The sequence below is a fragment of the Centruroides sculpturatus genome, unplaced genomic scaffold (genome assembly GCF_000671375.1).
Source record: "Centruroides sculpturatus isolate CEXI.00-Female unplaced genomic scaffold, Cexi_2.0 scaffold1144, whole genome shotgun sequence".
Classification (NCBI taxonomy): Eukaryota; Metazoa; Arthropoda; class Arachnida; order Scorpiones; family Buthidae; genus Centruroides; species Centruroides sculpturatus.
In genome coordinates, this window is record NW_019385316.1 from 143,472 (window position 1) to 160,904 (window position 17,433).

The 17,433-nt window shown below is 28.0% G+C and overlaps 1 protein-coding gene across 1 annotated transcript; it reads right to left on the reverse strand.

Annotated features, from left to right (window-relative positions):
- Nucleotides 1-343: 343 nt before the first annotated feature.
- Nucleotides 344-9,115, reverse strand: LOC111637546 (Na(+)/H(+) exchange regulatory cofactor NHE-RF1-like). The gene is made up of 2 exons (XM_023383054.1): nucleotides 8,495-9,115; nucleotides 344-1,150 (listed from the first exon to the last, which is right to left on the reverse strand). The coding sequence occupies exons 1-2, from the start codon at nucleotides 9,032-9,034 to the stop codon at nucleotides 872-874; spliced, it is 819 nt and encodes a 272-aa protein (XP_023238822.1). The 5' UTR covers nucleotides 9,035-9,115; the 3' UTR covers nucleotides 344-871.
- Nucleotides 9,116-17,433: the final 8,318 nt, after the last annotated feature.

Sequence of the window (17,433 nt, forward strand, 5' to 3'; positions counted from 1 at the left end):
TTCAATTAATGGTAAAAATAACATTTGTATTTTAGAACATCAGTTTTTAATATCAAACTAAGCAGTAAATTAACAATTTCTCTATTGTAATATAGAAAATATTACAACAGAGAAATAGAGAAAAAATTTTTACAGATTGAATTTAAAACTTTAAATTATAGCATTAGTTTTAGTGAAAATATTTTATAAAATTAAAAGTTTTTATCAAATTAGCTTAAATAGTAATTAATATATAAGTAAACATTCCTGCTGTATTAACAGTTGTGTTTATTCTCTAACAGTCAGTACCAGTTAGTGTTGTTTATATTAATGTAATAGGATCAACTTTGGATAGACTCTTATCTGAATGCTTTTACTCAACTTTAATATTTATTAAAGTACAAATAGATTACATCAATGAAATCTACATAAGTCAAAAATTTTTTATAACGATCCAACAAAATAAAGGTAAGGCAAACTTGCTATATATAACAATGAATTTAGGCACTTTTTGGAAGCACTCGTACATATTTAAACACATTGGTATTTGTGACATATGATTTAAGGCACTTCTTGGTGCAAGATTCATTATATTTAAAATATGTATTTATCATGTTAAATTGCATTGATGACACTGGAATGCAGCACTTTTTCCCCATTATAGGAATGGATATTAATTTCGACAATGTCCTGTATTTCAGGAAGCTTAATTCATTAAAAAATTTTTTATTAATTCTTTTTTTTTTTTCTTAATATCTCTCAATTAGAAATACAGGAATTTAATAAATGAATAATGTAAAAAGGAAAGACTTTAGCACCAATATATATTAAGACAATGAAAACTGACAAGGTTTTTAGTCTTCACTCTTCTTGTTGTTAGTCTTGTTCCATTTCACATCTGTTGTATTATATCATACTTGTGTCTTAGATCCATTTGTATTTTCTTTGGATCGCGCTTTTTACGGGAAGCCAGCAGTTGACGCATTTCTGACACACTCATATTCAAATTTAGTTCATCTGTTGCAGAATTCTTTGGACCGATAGGACCATTTGCCCCATTCTGACTGTGTGAACTTTTGCTAGAATGTGGTGATGCCGGCAACGAGTCGACTTCATTCGAAACATCACTTTTTGGTAGCGTTTGGGGTGTCGAACTACGAGAACTGGTTTGCTAATTAAGAAAAACAAGAAGCTTTAGTTATAAATGAAAACCACTCGAAATATGAGTACAATTTATATAATGCATAAAGAGGTTAAGTATTTATTTTAGTGTGTCATTTATATGGTACTAAAATAACTGCTGGTACCTTTATGTTTTTGACTGTTCTAATTTTTTTAATTAAAATTTGTCATATTAGAAGTATGTTTCTAAATACTGAAATAATGTATGTTGATTATATATCTACTTATTGATAAGAACCTCCCTTTTCTAAAGTTCAAGAACAGAACAGTCATTGATGCCATTTAATAAAATCATATGATACTAAATTATCAGAAACAAAAGTGTGATTCTACAGATGATTACTATAGAATCTATCTAATACATATCAAAAAAGATAGTTCTGAAAAGAATTTTCAACTTTCTGACTATTCCTGAATATTCCTGAATATACAATTTATATTTTCCTACTCCATAACAAAAAGAATGTTGTATAGTTCTCATCAACATAATATACATTAAGTAATAAATTGTGAAGTAAATATATAAAACTTTAACTATCAGTTAAATTAAGCAATATTAGAAGTATATAATTTGAAGAAATATATAATTACTTTTCTGTTTCTTAAACACATTATATATCAATATATAATGTGTTTAAGAAACATAAAAGTAATAACTGCTAAAATATTCACCTGTTAGATAGAGGTCAGTGTACCATAGCTGTGTCCTCATTGTGCAATGATTCATAAAATAATATCGATAAATCAAAAAATGATATATTATGTCACTTGATTGGAATTTTTTTGCTTGAAGATTTCAAACCGCAGTTAAAAATCATTTTAAAATTTTTTAAAGGATGAGCCCTAATAAATCAGGTTTATCCTGCATTCCAAACTTTTTTAGAATGTGAAAGATTTATTATCTAAAAGAAATTCTAGTTATTTTTAAAAAATTTCCTTATATTAATATGTTATTGAAGTTTAAAATATTTTTCCTAAAAAACAAGACTAAAAATTCTGCAATCTAGGTTTGATATATCTAGAAGCTGATAAGCAACAAAAACAAATTAAAATTTCTAGCAAAATCATTCGTGTGTATCAGAAAACAGTTTAAAATGGAAAAAATATATTTTGACAATAGTGGAAAACATTATTTATTGAAATAATAATTACTTAAAAATTCAGCACAACTGTAATGAAAAGATATTTTAACTGATTAAAACGTGAGTGATGAAAGAACCCCGTATACATATCTCTTATTAATTAAATAATATGACATTGAAGTAGTGCCAGAAATCATAAATAAGAATTAGTATAAAATATATTTAAAGCTTTCTCTTTCAACAGCACATTTATTAAATTTCAAGTAGATTTATCAGTATCAATTAATTTTATAATAAACTTTACTCTTGTAGATAAACACACACTTAAATGATTAAATAAATACTAGAGAAATTTTATCTACTTATGATATAAACAATAATCTTAAAAATATATTTCAGATAGACAACAAGACTTAGATATGTTGGAAAATTAAGTGAAAAAAATTTATTTTTAACATTTTTCATACCAATAAATTGTTTAAAATGTAGAAAAATCAATATATTTAATCTAATAAGCTCATCTTCAAAAAAATGTAAAATATATTTATTTAATCATTAATATGATAGATATTTCCAACAGCTTATTAACAAAAACTGATTGGTTATAAATAGAATCATTACTGTATAATAAATGAATAGTAATAAATTAAGACCTATTGTTTATACCTAAGCAACCTGAACACAATGTTACAATTGTTTCTTTCTTTATTATATAAATTTGCAATAATAATAAATATTGCACAGTTTTAATAAATAAATTACATATATTAATATACATATTTTTGATGTTTTGTAGCATGTTACAAATAATTTTCTCAAAAAATATTTAACAATATAAATTAATCTGCCTAAAATTCATAAGAAATGCAATTAAACAGTAAACTTTTTTTGGAGCCTGAAAACTGTTGTACTAGTATTTTGAATGAGCAATGTTCATACTAAGGAATGCTAAATGAAAAGTGTTGTGGTAAAAAAAATATATACAAATTTAAAAAATAGAAGATTGTAATACAAAATTTTCTTTTTGTGAATTAATAGTATGAGAATAATAAATAGTAATTAATAAAAAGTTCTTATCTTTAGCATTTTATTTTAACTAATTGAATTATTTGCAGTTTTTGAAATCAGCCATTTTTTTCAGACTGTTAGAAAGTATAGTAAGTCCTCATTTAATGTCATCAATAGGTTCTTGGAAACTGTAATGTTAAGCAAAAAAGAGTATAATGAAAACAAATTTTACCAAAGGCTAAATAATATAAGCAAGATATAATTTAGTTATTACTATTCTAATTTTATCATGTTTGCAGCCTCTAGCATTTATTTACTATTACTGTTTAGAGAGAAAATTCAGCTACAATAATTGTAAATGATTATAGGAGGACTTGCTTTAGTTAAAAGTCTCTTCAATTAATGATCTTTTGATTGCTCTTTCTGTACATCTAAACTGATCTAAACTAATTCATCAACAATTATATATCTGTTTAAAAGATCAAAGAGCATAGGTATTCCATAGAACTGACTTTTCTATCCAAGGCTTCATGCAAAGCCAACTTTTTGCATCTACTGCCACATTTTGCTGTAGTATCTTTAATGTGTTCTTTAATTTTATTGTATATAAATCTTTTATTGTATATCCTTAGAAATTTTCTACATCTATTTTAAATAACTTAAATTTAATATTAAAAGAAATAAATTAATTTTAAATTTAGTCCTCATTTAATGAAATCAAAATGAATATTTTCTTAATAATTAATTTTCAACTTTATCAGAATGAAAAAAAATGCTTTAAGTTAATGAGAAGTAAGAATGAGGATAGAGAAAAGATTAAATAATTGTGTAAGATTACATTAATGTTAGAAGAAAAAACTGAAATATAATTTGTTTCTTTATTATAAAACAAAAAATAAGAAATAAAATTTTTTAAAAATAAATTTCCTGATCTAAAATTCATTGCAAAGTTAATTTCTTTTTTGCAGCAGTTTCAGATCTGTAATGAATTTAATTTTTAAATTGATTATTATAGTAATAACAATTACATTATCTGAGAAATATAATTTTAAAAATTATAAAGTAGTAAACTGATTTTAAGTCATTTTAAAATATTTTATTTTCTTCATCTGTCTGTTTCAATCCCATAATATAATGAATAGAAACAATACTTTTATGAGAACCATTCCCCCTGTATGTTTGATACAAACAAGGTAAAACTTATTTTTTCTAAAATATCATATTATTAATAGAAAATTTTTTATTTATGTCTTTAAAATATAACAACGAAAAGTGATAAAATTTAATTTCTTAATTCAGTTTGTATTGATTCATAATTATATAGAAGCCTGAAAGATTTAAAATCTGCAATCTGTACTGGTTATATATGTGGGACTAAGGTTTTATAAAAAGTAATGTAGAATTCCTCGAAACATAGCCCAAATTATTTTTAAAGCATCCAAAAAGTAATAGGTCTTCCAAATGTAGTAGCCTAGAGTCCTAAAAATATCTAAATCTGCTACTGGCCCAATCTCACAATCCTGAAAACCAACTATAAGAGAAAAAAAAAAAAAGTAGTCCAAGTGTAAAGTGACACCCAAAAATGTGTTCCTGTAAAAGCAAAGTCATATTGACCAGATTAGAGTTGTTCTTGGTCTATTGTTCTCTTATAGCATGAAGACACTTTGATCTAAACAAACCAGTTAATGTACTCATATCAAGGTTCAGACAGAATTTTAACTTCAAATTTCAAAGTAGCCATATTTCAAACTAACCAATTCATGAAAATTAAACATATAAATCTCTATATCCCCGGCCAGGACAAAAGTACAGTTACGAACTAACGCGATTTCGAACTATCTGAGTTTGAATTAACGAGGATTTCCTGAATTTCATAAAAGATAACTAATATTTACTAATTTTGAGCTTCTGTGCCCATAAAATGGCCCTTGCTAGTCTCTCTTCTACTTGGAGGTGAAACTAACAAGCTCTTTTATTACATCATTATTCTAATCTGTATGTTGATTAAAATCAAATGTAAACTTTATCATTTTAAAGTCATTTGCTTAATTACACTTAAGAATTTAATATTTGAATAGATTTCAAATAATAGTTGCAAGAATCTTCCTTATAAATTAGAAAAATAAATAAATAATAATCATCATTTAAATTCATCAAAAAAAGCATTTTAACAAGTCTAATAAATGAAATTTAATCATTACTATTTCTAAAAATTAAATATGAAAAATGTATTTATAACAAACTTAAGTCCAAAGTTAATACCATAAATATTGATAAACTCAATAGTTATATAAGTGAAAATAAATATCTCATTTTATTTAAACTCTATTTATTGACAGATATATAGAAAGAAATTTCAAAAATATCTTAGGTATCAAATTACAAGAATAAATCATACCTAGAATGGCAGACATTCATTTTTATTTATCTAACTGTTAGTTGGAAAGGTCAAAATTTTTATTTCAGAGACAGAAAAAAGCAAGATGTCAAGGTGATGTTACATATTGAAAATAATCAAACTGAAAAAAATGAAAACTAATAAAACTTACATCCTTGGATAATAACTTTAAAATACTGTATAAATTAAATTAAATTTTTAAAACTTATATTTCAATAGGAAAACTTTCTGAAGTATACAAAATCTATTTAGTGAATTTGTAACTAAGTTTTGTAGATAAAACAGTTTTAATATGAAACATTTAAACCTCTATGTAAATTATTCACAAATTAAAATTAAATTATTATTGACATTTCAAAAATTATTAAGAAATCAACTTGAAACTATCTAAAAAGACAATGAATCTTAGATGCAAACTCATCATGACATCTAATTCTTTTGCAACATAAAACAATTAGATGTCATGATGTAAATAAATTTCAATATAAACAAATATGTACAATTTTTAAGAATAAATTTCAAATAAAATTTCAATATGTACAGTTTTTGGAAACAACATTTAACCTTAAAGTTCTCTCTTCTTCTAAATCCTGGTCCAAAAACTATTTGAATGATTAAGTTTACAGAGCATAAAAACAACTTTTATAGCATTTTGTTGCAAATTTTATGCTTATTTCAGATCATCTTTGTATATAGCAGACTAACACAAAGATAACTTTTCTCTGTTTTAATTTTATTGATTTTAATTATTTCTAAAATAAATAAATTTATAATCATTTTCAAAATAAAATTACTGCTCAAGTCAATTTTCTAATCTGCTAATTAGCAGTTCCTGGTTCTGTATTTTAAAAACAAATAATATAAAAACCTATAATTGGTGCTCAATTAACTAGTTTATCTCCATAAAAATCGATCAGTAGTAATCTTCTAATATTTATTTCTGATTCTATCATGAATCAATTCAATTTTAATCTGTCTTTGAATGGTGATTAGCAACAGCTATTATGTAAATTAGTTTTTTTATTAATACATTTGCTCAATGCTTAGAAATTACTTGCTAATGAAATACAGTTTTCATTGTCTAAATTATATTGCACAATGGTAATTATCAATATTTCTAATTTAATTGTAAAACTTAACATGTAAAAGTTTAAATACTTTTCTTTTTAAATAAGAAAAAGAAAAAATAGGTTGCACAGCGGCACACTCGAGATTTAATATCAGGGAAGCCAAGTCAAACAGATAAAAGAAATTTTCTGTGCACATTCCCTCACACGATTGCTAATTCATAAGTAACATAGCAATAGAAGACACCATTGAAAAGAGATTAGAAAATTTAGTAGTTTTTTCTTTTTATTTTGGGGGTGCCAGGTAGGGTGACAGATGTCCCCGGTTTTGCCTGTTTTTAATACTTGATTGTAGAATCAATCTTTGAATAGAACAATTTATTAACACTCCAATATAACAGCACCAATTTATAAATCAATAAATAAAAAAAAATAAATTTTTTAAAAAGTCGCCAAAATTCAATAAGTTTTAGACCCATTTTCGAAGTGTATCCTCAGTTGGTTTGTTTGTTTATTAAGTTACAGCAACACAACACTAGGGCGATCTGCCTAGGCAGATGTCTTCCAGGCGGGAGGTCNAAATAAATAAATTTATAATCATTTTCAAAATAAAATTACTGCTCAAGTCAATTTTCTAATCTGCTAATTAGCAGTTCCTGGTTCTGTATTTTAAAAACAAATAATATAAAAACCTATAATTGGTGCTCAATTAACTAGTTTATCTCCATAAAAATCGATCAGTAGTAATCTTCTAATATTTATTTCTGATTCTATCATGAATCAATTCAATTTTAATCTGTCTTTGAATGGTGATTAGCAACAGCTATTATGTAAATTAGTTTTTTTATTAATACATTTGCTCAATGCTTAGAAATTACTTGCTAATGAAATACAGTTTTCATTGTCTAAATTATATTGCACAATGGTAATTATCAATATTTCTAATTTAATTGTAAAACTTAACATGTAAAAGTTTAAATACTTTTCTTTTTAAATAAGAAAAAGAAAAAATAGGTTGCACAGCGGCACACTCGAGATTTAATATCAGGGAAGCCAAGTCAAACAGATAAAAGAAATTTTCTGTGCACATTCCCTCACACGATTGCTAATTCATAAGTAACATAGCAATAGAAGACACCATTGAAAAGAGATTAGAAAATTTAGTAGTTTTTTCTTTTTATTTTGGGGGTGCCAGGTAGGGTGACAGATGTCCCCGGTTTTGCCTGTTTTTAATACTTGATTGTAGAATCAATCTTTGAATAGAACAATTTATTAACACTCCAATATAACAGCACCAATTTATAAATCAATAAATAAAAAAAAATAAATTTTTTAAAAAGTCGCCAAAATTCAATAAGTTTTAGACCCATTTTCGAAGTGTATCCTCAGTTGGTTTGTTTGTTTATTAAGTTACAGCAACACAACACTAGGGCGATCTGCCTAGGCAGATGTCTTCCAGGCGGGAGGTCTTTTTAAGGGTAACAGGCCCCTATTCGGGCCTTTACAGGTGTGGAGAAAACCCCACGTGGCCAAAACCATCCTGGCCAGGCACGAACCCATGACCGAACTCCCAGCATTTGGGGAACAGAACCAGTCAGCCACCGGCAGGTCAGCCCCCTCTAGGTGTGCCACCGAGGACACAAATACATTAAATTTGTTGCAATACACCAATATCACATAACAACTCAAGTGTAATGTGTGTATGTACAGTATACCTACAGCACAAACAGAAAAAACATCACAGATTAAAATAAATACATGAAAAATGAATAACTTACAGGTGAGGGTGATCCAGCTGAAGTAGAAGATTCTCCATTGTATCTTGCATTTTCAACAGGGCTTTCATGGACTACAGCAGAACTCTGCTTAATATTTGAGCTATTCGTTGTGGGTACTGGACTATCTTTCCTCACCTGTGCCTCTTGCTTAATGTTAGAATCTGGCCGTGGAAAGGGTGTTTTTCTGTATATTACATTGGATTGTGTACTTTTGACTACGATTTTCCTATCTTTGTACCATTTGTCGGACTCCACCTCGAGTACTAGTAACTTGGTTTCGTTAGGCACGGCTTTGATTCTCTCCACCACTTGCCGATGGTTTTCGTTGTTGATGTTGACTCCGTTCACTTCGATGATTCGATCGCCTTCTTTCAAGCCCGATAAATCGGCCGGGCTTCCTTCGTCTACTTTACCTACATACTGACCGGGTTTGGACTTCTCCGCGTGTAAATTAAAACCGTATCCGTCGAAATCTGGCCATTTAATTAGATGGCAAAGACGAGGCGCTGGAGCGTCCGGTGGTAGCTCGACGGCAGACATTTGCTTTTGTAATGACGTCGACAAGCAGACGAAACAATCACCTTCCCCGACCTTGAAGTGCGGAGTGATTATTCAGTCTCGGCGTTTTTCATTGGTTATTTTTTTTTCTTTCGAAAGTTAATAATAGCGTATTTATTAAATGAAATTAAACGTCTGCTTAATTAAAACTCGTTGAAAACTGTTAATATTAAGGAAAATAGATTATTATTATTATTATACAAAATTGTGTTTATACGCCGACGATGACGTTAAAATTTTAATCACGTGATTTCAATTTATTAATTTCGCAATAAAAAACTTGTCAAAATAAAACTCAAACTAATTTAATTCTTAAACAAAACTGTTAATAAAAATAATGTATAAATTGTTTTGAGATTTAAAATGGTTCTTATGGACCTTTTTTTTTTGTATTTTTATTTGTTAAACTATAATATTTCTTATTATTACCTTTAATGCGTTATTATTGTCATGTGACTTTGCATAACGCTATTATTATTATTATTATTATTATTATTATTATTATTATTATATTTTAAATACCGTATTTAAAATAAAAAACAATCATAAAGATATTTTAAATATTTTATTATTTATTTTGTTATCGCAAGCGATAATTATTTTTAAAATTTTAACGAAAATTTAAATACTTCCGGAAACTTCGGCAGACGATTTTTAAAATTACATAACGTAAAAGTTATTGAAATTTTGAATAAATGGGAAAGCAGAGAACTAATTTAAAAAATAATTTTATTTTATTTTATTTTATTTTTATAAAAACAATAAAATAACTCTTACAGTATTTAATAAAACAAAAAAAAAAACAAAAAAATTATGTAAAAATCACGTGAATTATTTTAAAAATTATTTAAAGTTTAAAAATAAATTAACGAAATTAAATTAATATTCAGTATCCAAAAGTTAGTAATAAAATAAGTTATTAAGTTTATTTTAATTTAATAATACATAGGTCATACAGTTTGACATGAAACCGGAAAAAATCGTGACAGTCAGCATTGCTTGGGAATAACGTTTTAATCATTAATCATTTCCTATAGACTAATAGAATTCCCTATAGAATCAGAAAGCTTTAACAGTGAAATGAATAATATTACTTTCGTATTCGTGACTAATTGCTATAAATATAATTAAATTCTCAATTGCGAAACATTGATTAACACGTGGCCTGTATGTACTTCTAGATAATATTTCTGTAAAATTCTAGCATGGTATTGCCATTGACGAAAATTGTTGTATAGAATTACAGATATGTTACAGATTTCTCTGACATTTCTGTAGTTAAGATGTAATTTAATAAAAACAAATTAATTAAATAAATGTTTATCGGTGGCATTTTCAGATATTCGAATCTCCATGCATGCGTGAAGTTACAAAGTCCTTTTAAAAAATTTATATAGCCTAATAATATAAAGCTATTACTTGAAATTGTCTTCTTCTACAATATTAAGTGTCAATTGTAAATTTGTATAATCTAGAAGATATAGAAGAATATACAAGTCGACACCCCTATAACACTGTTGATTATTCCGTTTTATATGAATTCCGTGTTGTACGAGTCACTTAGATTTTACAAATACGTGAGCCGTTCACAGCCCAACACACGTATTTGTAAAATCTAAGTGACTCGTACAACATAGAATTCATATAAAACGGAATAATCAACAGTGTTATAGGGGGTCGACTGTAGTATTGGATTCCAAGTACTGTATCCAGAGCCGGATTTAGACTTGTGGCTCTAAGTTACAACATATAAGTCAATTTCCTTTTCATTATATAATAATAAATTTAAAAGCCTGTGGAATCTAAGCTGAAGTCTTTTAGTTGAGGCCTTAACAACTTATGTATCTTGGTTATTTTACGTGTAAATCCAGCCTTGACTGGATCAAAATTGAGTATTAAGGCGCATCTGAGGTCCTTTAGAAAATCCTAATTGACATACAACTTAGTACTGCTGTTTGTGTTATCTTTTAAACAGTGTATTATAAATCTATACGATTTAATCTATTCTATAAATGCGGTAAGCTTTGAAACTATATATAAAATAAATTAAAATTTATTCATTAACATTCAAGTGGTTCTTCAATATCTCGGATAAAGTTACCATAGATCTAACCGAAACATTCTGAATCACAAATTTTAGATATAATAAAATTGACTTTGTAGATTCGAAATTAACGAATTTTTTTTCTAAATTTCTACAAAACTAAATATATTTTAGTTCTGATTTAATTGATTATTATAATAACAAAGGCCTGAAAGATGAGAGATAGGGCCTCGACCACTTATAAAAGCGGGGCCCTAAAAAATATATGAATATGAAAGGCCAACCTGGCCACAGNCTGATTTAATTGATTATTATAATAACAAAGGCCTGAAAGATGAGAGATAGGGCCTCGACCACTTATAAAAGCGGGGCCCTAAAAAATATATGAATATGAAAGGCCAACCTGGCCACAGTATCTTTTGAGAAAATAAATAAAAAATAAATAAATTCAATAAAAGAAATGAAAAACAGATTTTTTACTACTTAATGTATATGACTTTCATCTATATTTTATTTTATTTTTTTCAATATGAAAGATTCAATTTTGGTGCTGTTCTGTATTTGTCTAAGCCAAATAGTCTACTGGCCTCTCCCTCTATTTATGCCTGCGTAGATTTTATACATTATTATATAAATTTAATTTATAGTCAAATATTTAATTACAATTACATTTAATTTAAATAGATAAAATAGGAGAAAAATTAGCCTACAATTCGCAAATCATAGATAGTCTGAACAACAACTTGTTAATTAATTTTAATATAATTTTAAATTCAATAATAACAAAAATATTAGTAATTTTTCATTCATTCAGTAATAAGCGATGGCATTTTGTACTCATTTATCATCATTTATATAATCTTTTTATTACTTTAATAAGATTTAAAGTGTCATCAGCTAGAGATAAGACAAGAATAAAAAAAGAAAAAGAACGAAAAAAAAAGAAACACTGGCACTCCCACTTTTAATTTAATGAGATTAAATACACTAAGTTTTAATATGTAACAAACTGTTGACAGTTAACCTGTTAACGTATATAATACATTAGAGAAGTGAAACGATGCAGGAATAAGTGCATTAAGCATTTATTCTTTCATTTCTTTCCCACTTATTCCTTCTAAAAATTTAACATTAAAATTGCTACTAATTTAATATTTTAATCTTAAATTTTTATTATTTTAAATGTTCTTTTTATTATTTTTTTAACATTATTTCTCTGTATTTTGTATTTCAAAACACGCAAACGCACCATTGGATGTAGACTGTAATTGAAATGACAATTACTGCTTTGTAATATCGAACAAAAGCTTAAAATAATTTGAATAAAGATAAAAATAAAATTCGTTTTATTATATCTGTNTTTTTAACATTATTTCTCTGTATTTTGTATTTCAAAACACGCAAACGCGCCATTGGATGTAGACTGTAATTGAAATGACAATTACTGCTTTGTAATATCGAACAAAAGCTTAAAATAATTTGAATAAAGATAAAAATAAAATTCGTTTTATTACATCTGTTTATATTGAATATTTCCTGATATAACGTCATCTTTTGATCGTACACGCGATGATTAATCATTAAATGTAAAAGTGGTGCACTGTTTGGATATTTATCTACATGAAAAAATTTAAGAATATACTGAAGAAAAGCAAAATAAATGCATGAAATTAGATACATAAAGTTAGATTTGCATTTAAAGGAAATAAATAAAAGAAAGGCGAAAATATCTAACTGGAATAATAATAAGAATATTAATGTTTAGAAGTTTAGGTTTGATTCAATTAAATTATAGACCTACTGTTTGACCAGAAAGCGCTTTTAAAAACTATGATGTTATAATTTTATGAAGGATAAAAAAAAACAAGATATGATGTCTAATTATAAAAATTTTAAAGTGATAGAGTATGTAGATTAAAAGTTTTATATATAAATACATAAATGCACATATGACAAAGGCATGGTTGGTTTATTTATATTTATACATAGAGATATGAAAGATCTGAAAAAGGTCTCATTTATCTTTGTGGAAAGTTTTGCAGTATTAATAAGCACGTATTCAGTTAATATTTTCCATACACTGATAAGACAATATCGAAAGAGAAGTAGATAAAAAGTAATTTAATTTAAAAAATGAAAATATATTTAGGATACTTTGAAAAATTTCCGTAAAATTTTCTCTTTTATCTTTCTTAATTTTTTAAAAGTTTTACCACTAAAATTCTCTTTATTTTGCTTTTTATTCGAAGTAGTAATTTATAGAAATAAACCTATAGTTCATTGACTTTCAGGAAGCACTTGATAAGATAAAATGGTGTAATTTGTGTTAAAGTAACAAACTGGAAGCAATAAAAATGAATGCAATAAATTGAAAGGATTCAATACTCCTATACTTGTATAGAATGTGATGTAACTTTGGAATTTAAAATATAGAGTGATACTATAAAATTGTTACATTTTTAACAATATTAACTTAATGTTTATTTAGAAATTGCGAGAATAAAAAGCAGTGCAGAGATAAAATAACGATAGAAAGTAAGAAAAAACAGGATGTGTAATGTTTGCAGGAGATACAGATCTATCATTTCGATACTAGAAATGTAGTAAAACTGAAGATATTAGTTCTACTAGCGTGAAGTTGTCGACCTTATTATGTGAATATATAAACGCGGTAACGTCTCAAGCCAAGTATATTTGGAAACTTTACACAGAAAATATACTGTTTCATTCTGTTGAGAGCATAAAAGTCGGCTTAATATCGCTTAATTAATTAGTATTTATTAATTCTTTCCTATCTGCGGGCACTAAAAGGGTCTTTTTAGCAAGCCAATTGTGAGTTTGGCAAGGCCCTAATAGGGCAACCAGGTGGTGAGAGACGGAGCTCGACATATTCGGACAAACCACGCTCGAAAAATTCCTGGATTCTTTTTGACTCGTTCAGATCGATCCAGAATCCTTCAAATCGGATGGCTGCCATCTTAATTAATTTATTTATTGAAATGCATAAAAAATTACAATTGAATTTGAGTTTTTCGAGAGATGTAAGAAACATACTAAAGGACAAGATGAGTGTTGAGTGACATGATCCAGGAATCAGTTTTTGGCATTTATGACAATGATGGAAAAGCGTGGACATGGCATAAAGACAAATCACTGATAAATGCAGAATATATCAACATGACGAAGAAGGATTTGAAAAATTTCCATTCAGGGCTATAAATATATGTAGTAGCCTATTGATACGCACGCGATATCCTTCTTGGTAGTTTGGTGATGACCATGGCAAATGATAGAATTATAGGCAGACCTGACCCCTCTGTCATTTTACTAAAATTACTACTCAACTATTAAATTAATGTTAATAATTACATAAAAAAATAAATAAATAAATAAATAAAAGGAGACGATTGGAGAAACAGAAATAAATAAAAAGATTTAAAATGGTATGACTATATTTTGATAGGGGGTATCAATAACAACACGGCCGGATGGCCGATCGATCAAATAGCAGCCTACCACTCTGAGGACGGGTTGGAAAATCCACAGTAAATTTCGTGGGATCCGTCGGGCCACGTCCCTCACCACCCAGCCGCCCCGTTGTAGGTTTGATCCCATAACGGGCTTGTTAAAATGAGATTATCTTAGTGCTTACAGAGAAGAAAGATTAGGGGGGAAAGATTCATTAAAGTCTTGTAGTAACTAGTTGGTTTGTTTGTTTTGCTAAGTTATGGCAATGCAACACTTGGACGATCTTGCCTAGGAGGAATGCCTTCAGGGAGGTCTTTTTAAGGGTAACAGGCCCCTATTCAGGCGTTACAGACATGAATAAACCCGGAAAGCTCTACGTGGCAAGCCCGTTCTGACGATGCGCGAACCCATGAAGAACTCCCAGCGTTCAGGGAACGGAACCGCTTTGGCCACTGGTAGACCGTCATTAAAATAACGTTTATAATTATACGATTGCATCTATCTTCATGAATATGAATCAATATACGTATAAAAATATGTGAAAACTACTATTACTATTTTACAAAACGTGTCTTAAAATAGTACAGCGGTTGCATACGGTTTAAGAACTAGAGGGACAATCTCGTCACGCGTGAACTGTATTTATTTTAGGGTAACGATTATTAAAAATACATTTATTCATATACTATTGCTTTATAAAATTATTATTTGATAAACAACAAAATAAGAAACATGAAAGTAAGAATATCTCAGGAAGGGCAATCGTCCTTCTGATTCCTCCTTATAAGAGTCTATACTAAGTAGCGTTTAGTAGCGTAACTAAGATTTTTCTCTTGATATGATCCGAGTGATGAGGAACAGGGCTGACATATCCGGGATAAACAACCCTTGGAAAAATTCCTGAGGTTTTAGCCTGCCTGGATTCAATCCTGGATCCTCCAGAGTGATAAGACGAGCGCCTTAATAGCCTCGGATCAATCAGTGGATAAAACCATTGAAACTGCTAGTTGGTCATAGGTTCACGCCTGGCCAAAGGGCAGGCTACGTGGAGTTTTCCGGTTTTTTTTTTACTTTAGTAACAGCTAAATAGGAGCCAGTTTCCTTTAGAAAGTCCTCTGGGAGGCATTCCCTGGGCAGATCGCCCACGTGTCGCGTTGCATTATACAAATAAACCAAACCTTAACAGTCTTGGTAGTTAATATTGTACAATTATTTAGTTAATCTTATCAAGGTTGACTTAGAAATGTTAAATTAATAATAAGATAATTGAAAACAGATAAATTTCTGTTAAACAATAATACAGATAATATGATTAAAGCAAAGATGGATAAAAATGGATTGTATAATTTTTGTTAATCTTATCTTCTCCGTTTGCAATGCTCTTTTCTTTTATCCTTACATTTCTAAATTATAGTTTTTAAGTACTAACATTATTTAATTTGTGTATATTTATTTATAATTGGAATTAAAGTTATTCCTTTGTAACATAAAGATCTTTCTCTGTATTCTGTAACCTACAGATTTTTACTAATTCATTGATTTTTTATCACTTTAATTTATAAAACAGAAGCAAATTCCCAAAACTCAAAGAGAATTTTTGAATAAAATACTGTACAGATGCCAAAAATTTATAAGAAAACTTGGCATTCGTACAAGACGCTTTTTAATGCATTATTTTAGGATTTGAAGCATTGATTTCTTAATGCTTGAAATACAATAAATTTATTGTTATAAATACTTCAAATTACCATTTTATAGGGAGAAATTTACAGAGAAGAAAGAGTGGGAAAAAAGATTCATTAAAGTCTTGTCGTAGCTAGTTGGTTTATTTGTTTTGTTAAATTATGGTTTTAGTAATTATATTCCTTGATATATGTTATGTCTAAAACTATCTTTATTGTATTTTATTTTGTGTTTAACCTGGCTTTTTACAATTATTCCGTGTGTTTATCTTTAGCAGAATCGTCGCTTAAGAGAATTGGAAGAGCCTTAGTAATGACTGTCAATGAATCAAATGAATCAAATATTATTTTTTTTTATTACTTTCTAGTTTAAATCTTAATACCTGCATCATTAGCATAGTTTTGTTTTGAATTCGAGTACTTTCTTCTAAATCACGCCTGTCTAACTTGAAATGTAATCTATTTTCACGAGTCAAAAGTATCAATAATTACTTTGTAAAAATTTATTAACAACGTTTGTTGTTTTCATTAAATATATTTTTACTGGTCAAGTAAAGGTTTTTATGTGTGTTTATATTAAGTTTATTAACAACTCTTAATTATACTGCAAAACATATAGTTATTTATTTCAAACATTTGTTTAGGTTAAGTAAAAATACTAAAGTGTAAATTCTTCATTGTATAATTAATAAGTTTTTTCCGTCTTCGATCGCTCATTTTGCACATAACTAAAATTGTTTATGACGTAACAAGACAACTTCTAAAATAATAACATAACCTAGATATCACCATCTGTGGAAAGAGTATGTTCCACTTTGTATTTCTCGTTCAGTATATGCACCTGTTCGTTGCAATCAGAAACGACCGCATTCACACGTCATCTCACATAACGAGGAGAAACTCGTAGCGATAAGTTAAAAGGAAGAAAATAATATACAGTCGCCCCCTATAACACTGTAGATACGTTCCGGTTTTTATGAATCCATTTTCTACGAGTCCAGCCAATCACAGCCCGGCACGTATGCAGTTTACGGACTACGGCTGTTTGAAAGGTTTCTTCCATAAAATTAATCGATTCTAGACTAATTCGACTCAACATTTCCAAAATACGTATAATTTTTTGGGAATAATCCATATAAACTATGCTATAAACAAAAAATTGTAGGATTACTTACCGAGTGTGCACC

Coding starts and splice junctions, on each gene's coding strand:
- LOC111637546 (XM_023383054.1), bottom strand. CDS start 9,034: ATGTCTGCCGTCGAGCTACCACCGGACGCTCCAGCGCCTCGTCTTTGC. Junction 1,151..8,494: donor CAGCTGGATCACCCTCACCT/GTAAGTTATTCA, acceptor TTTCTTAATTAG/CAAACCAGTTCTCGTAGTTC.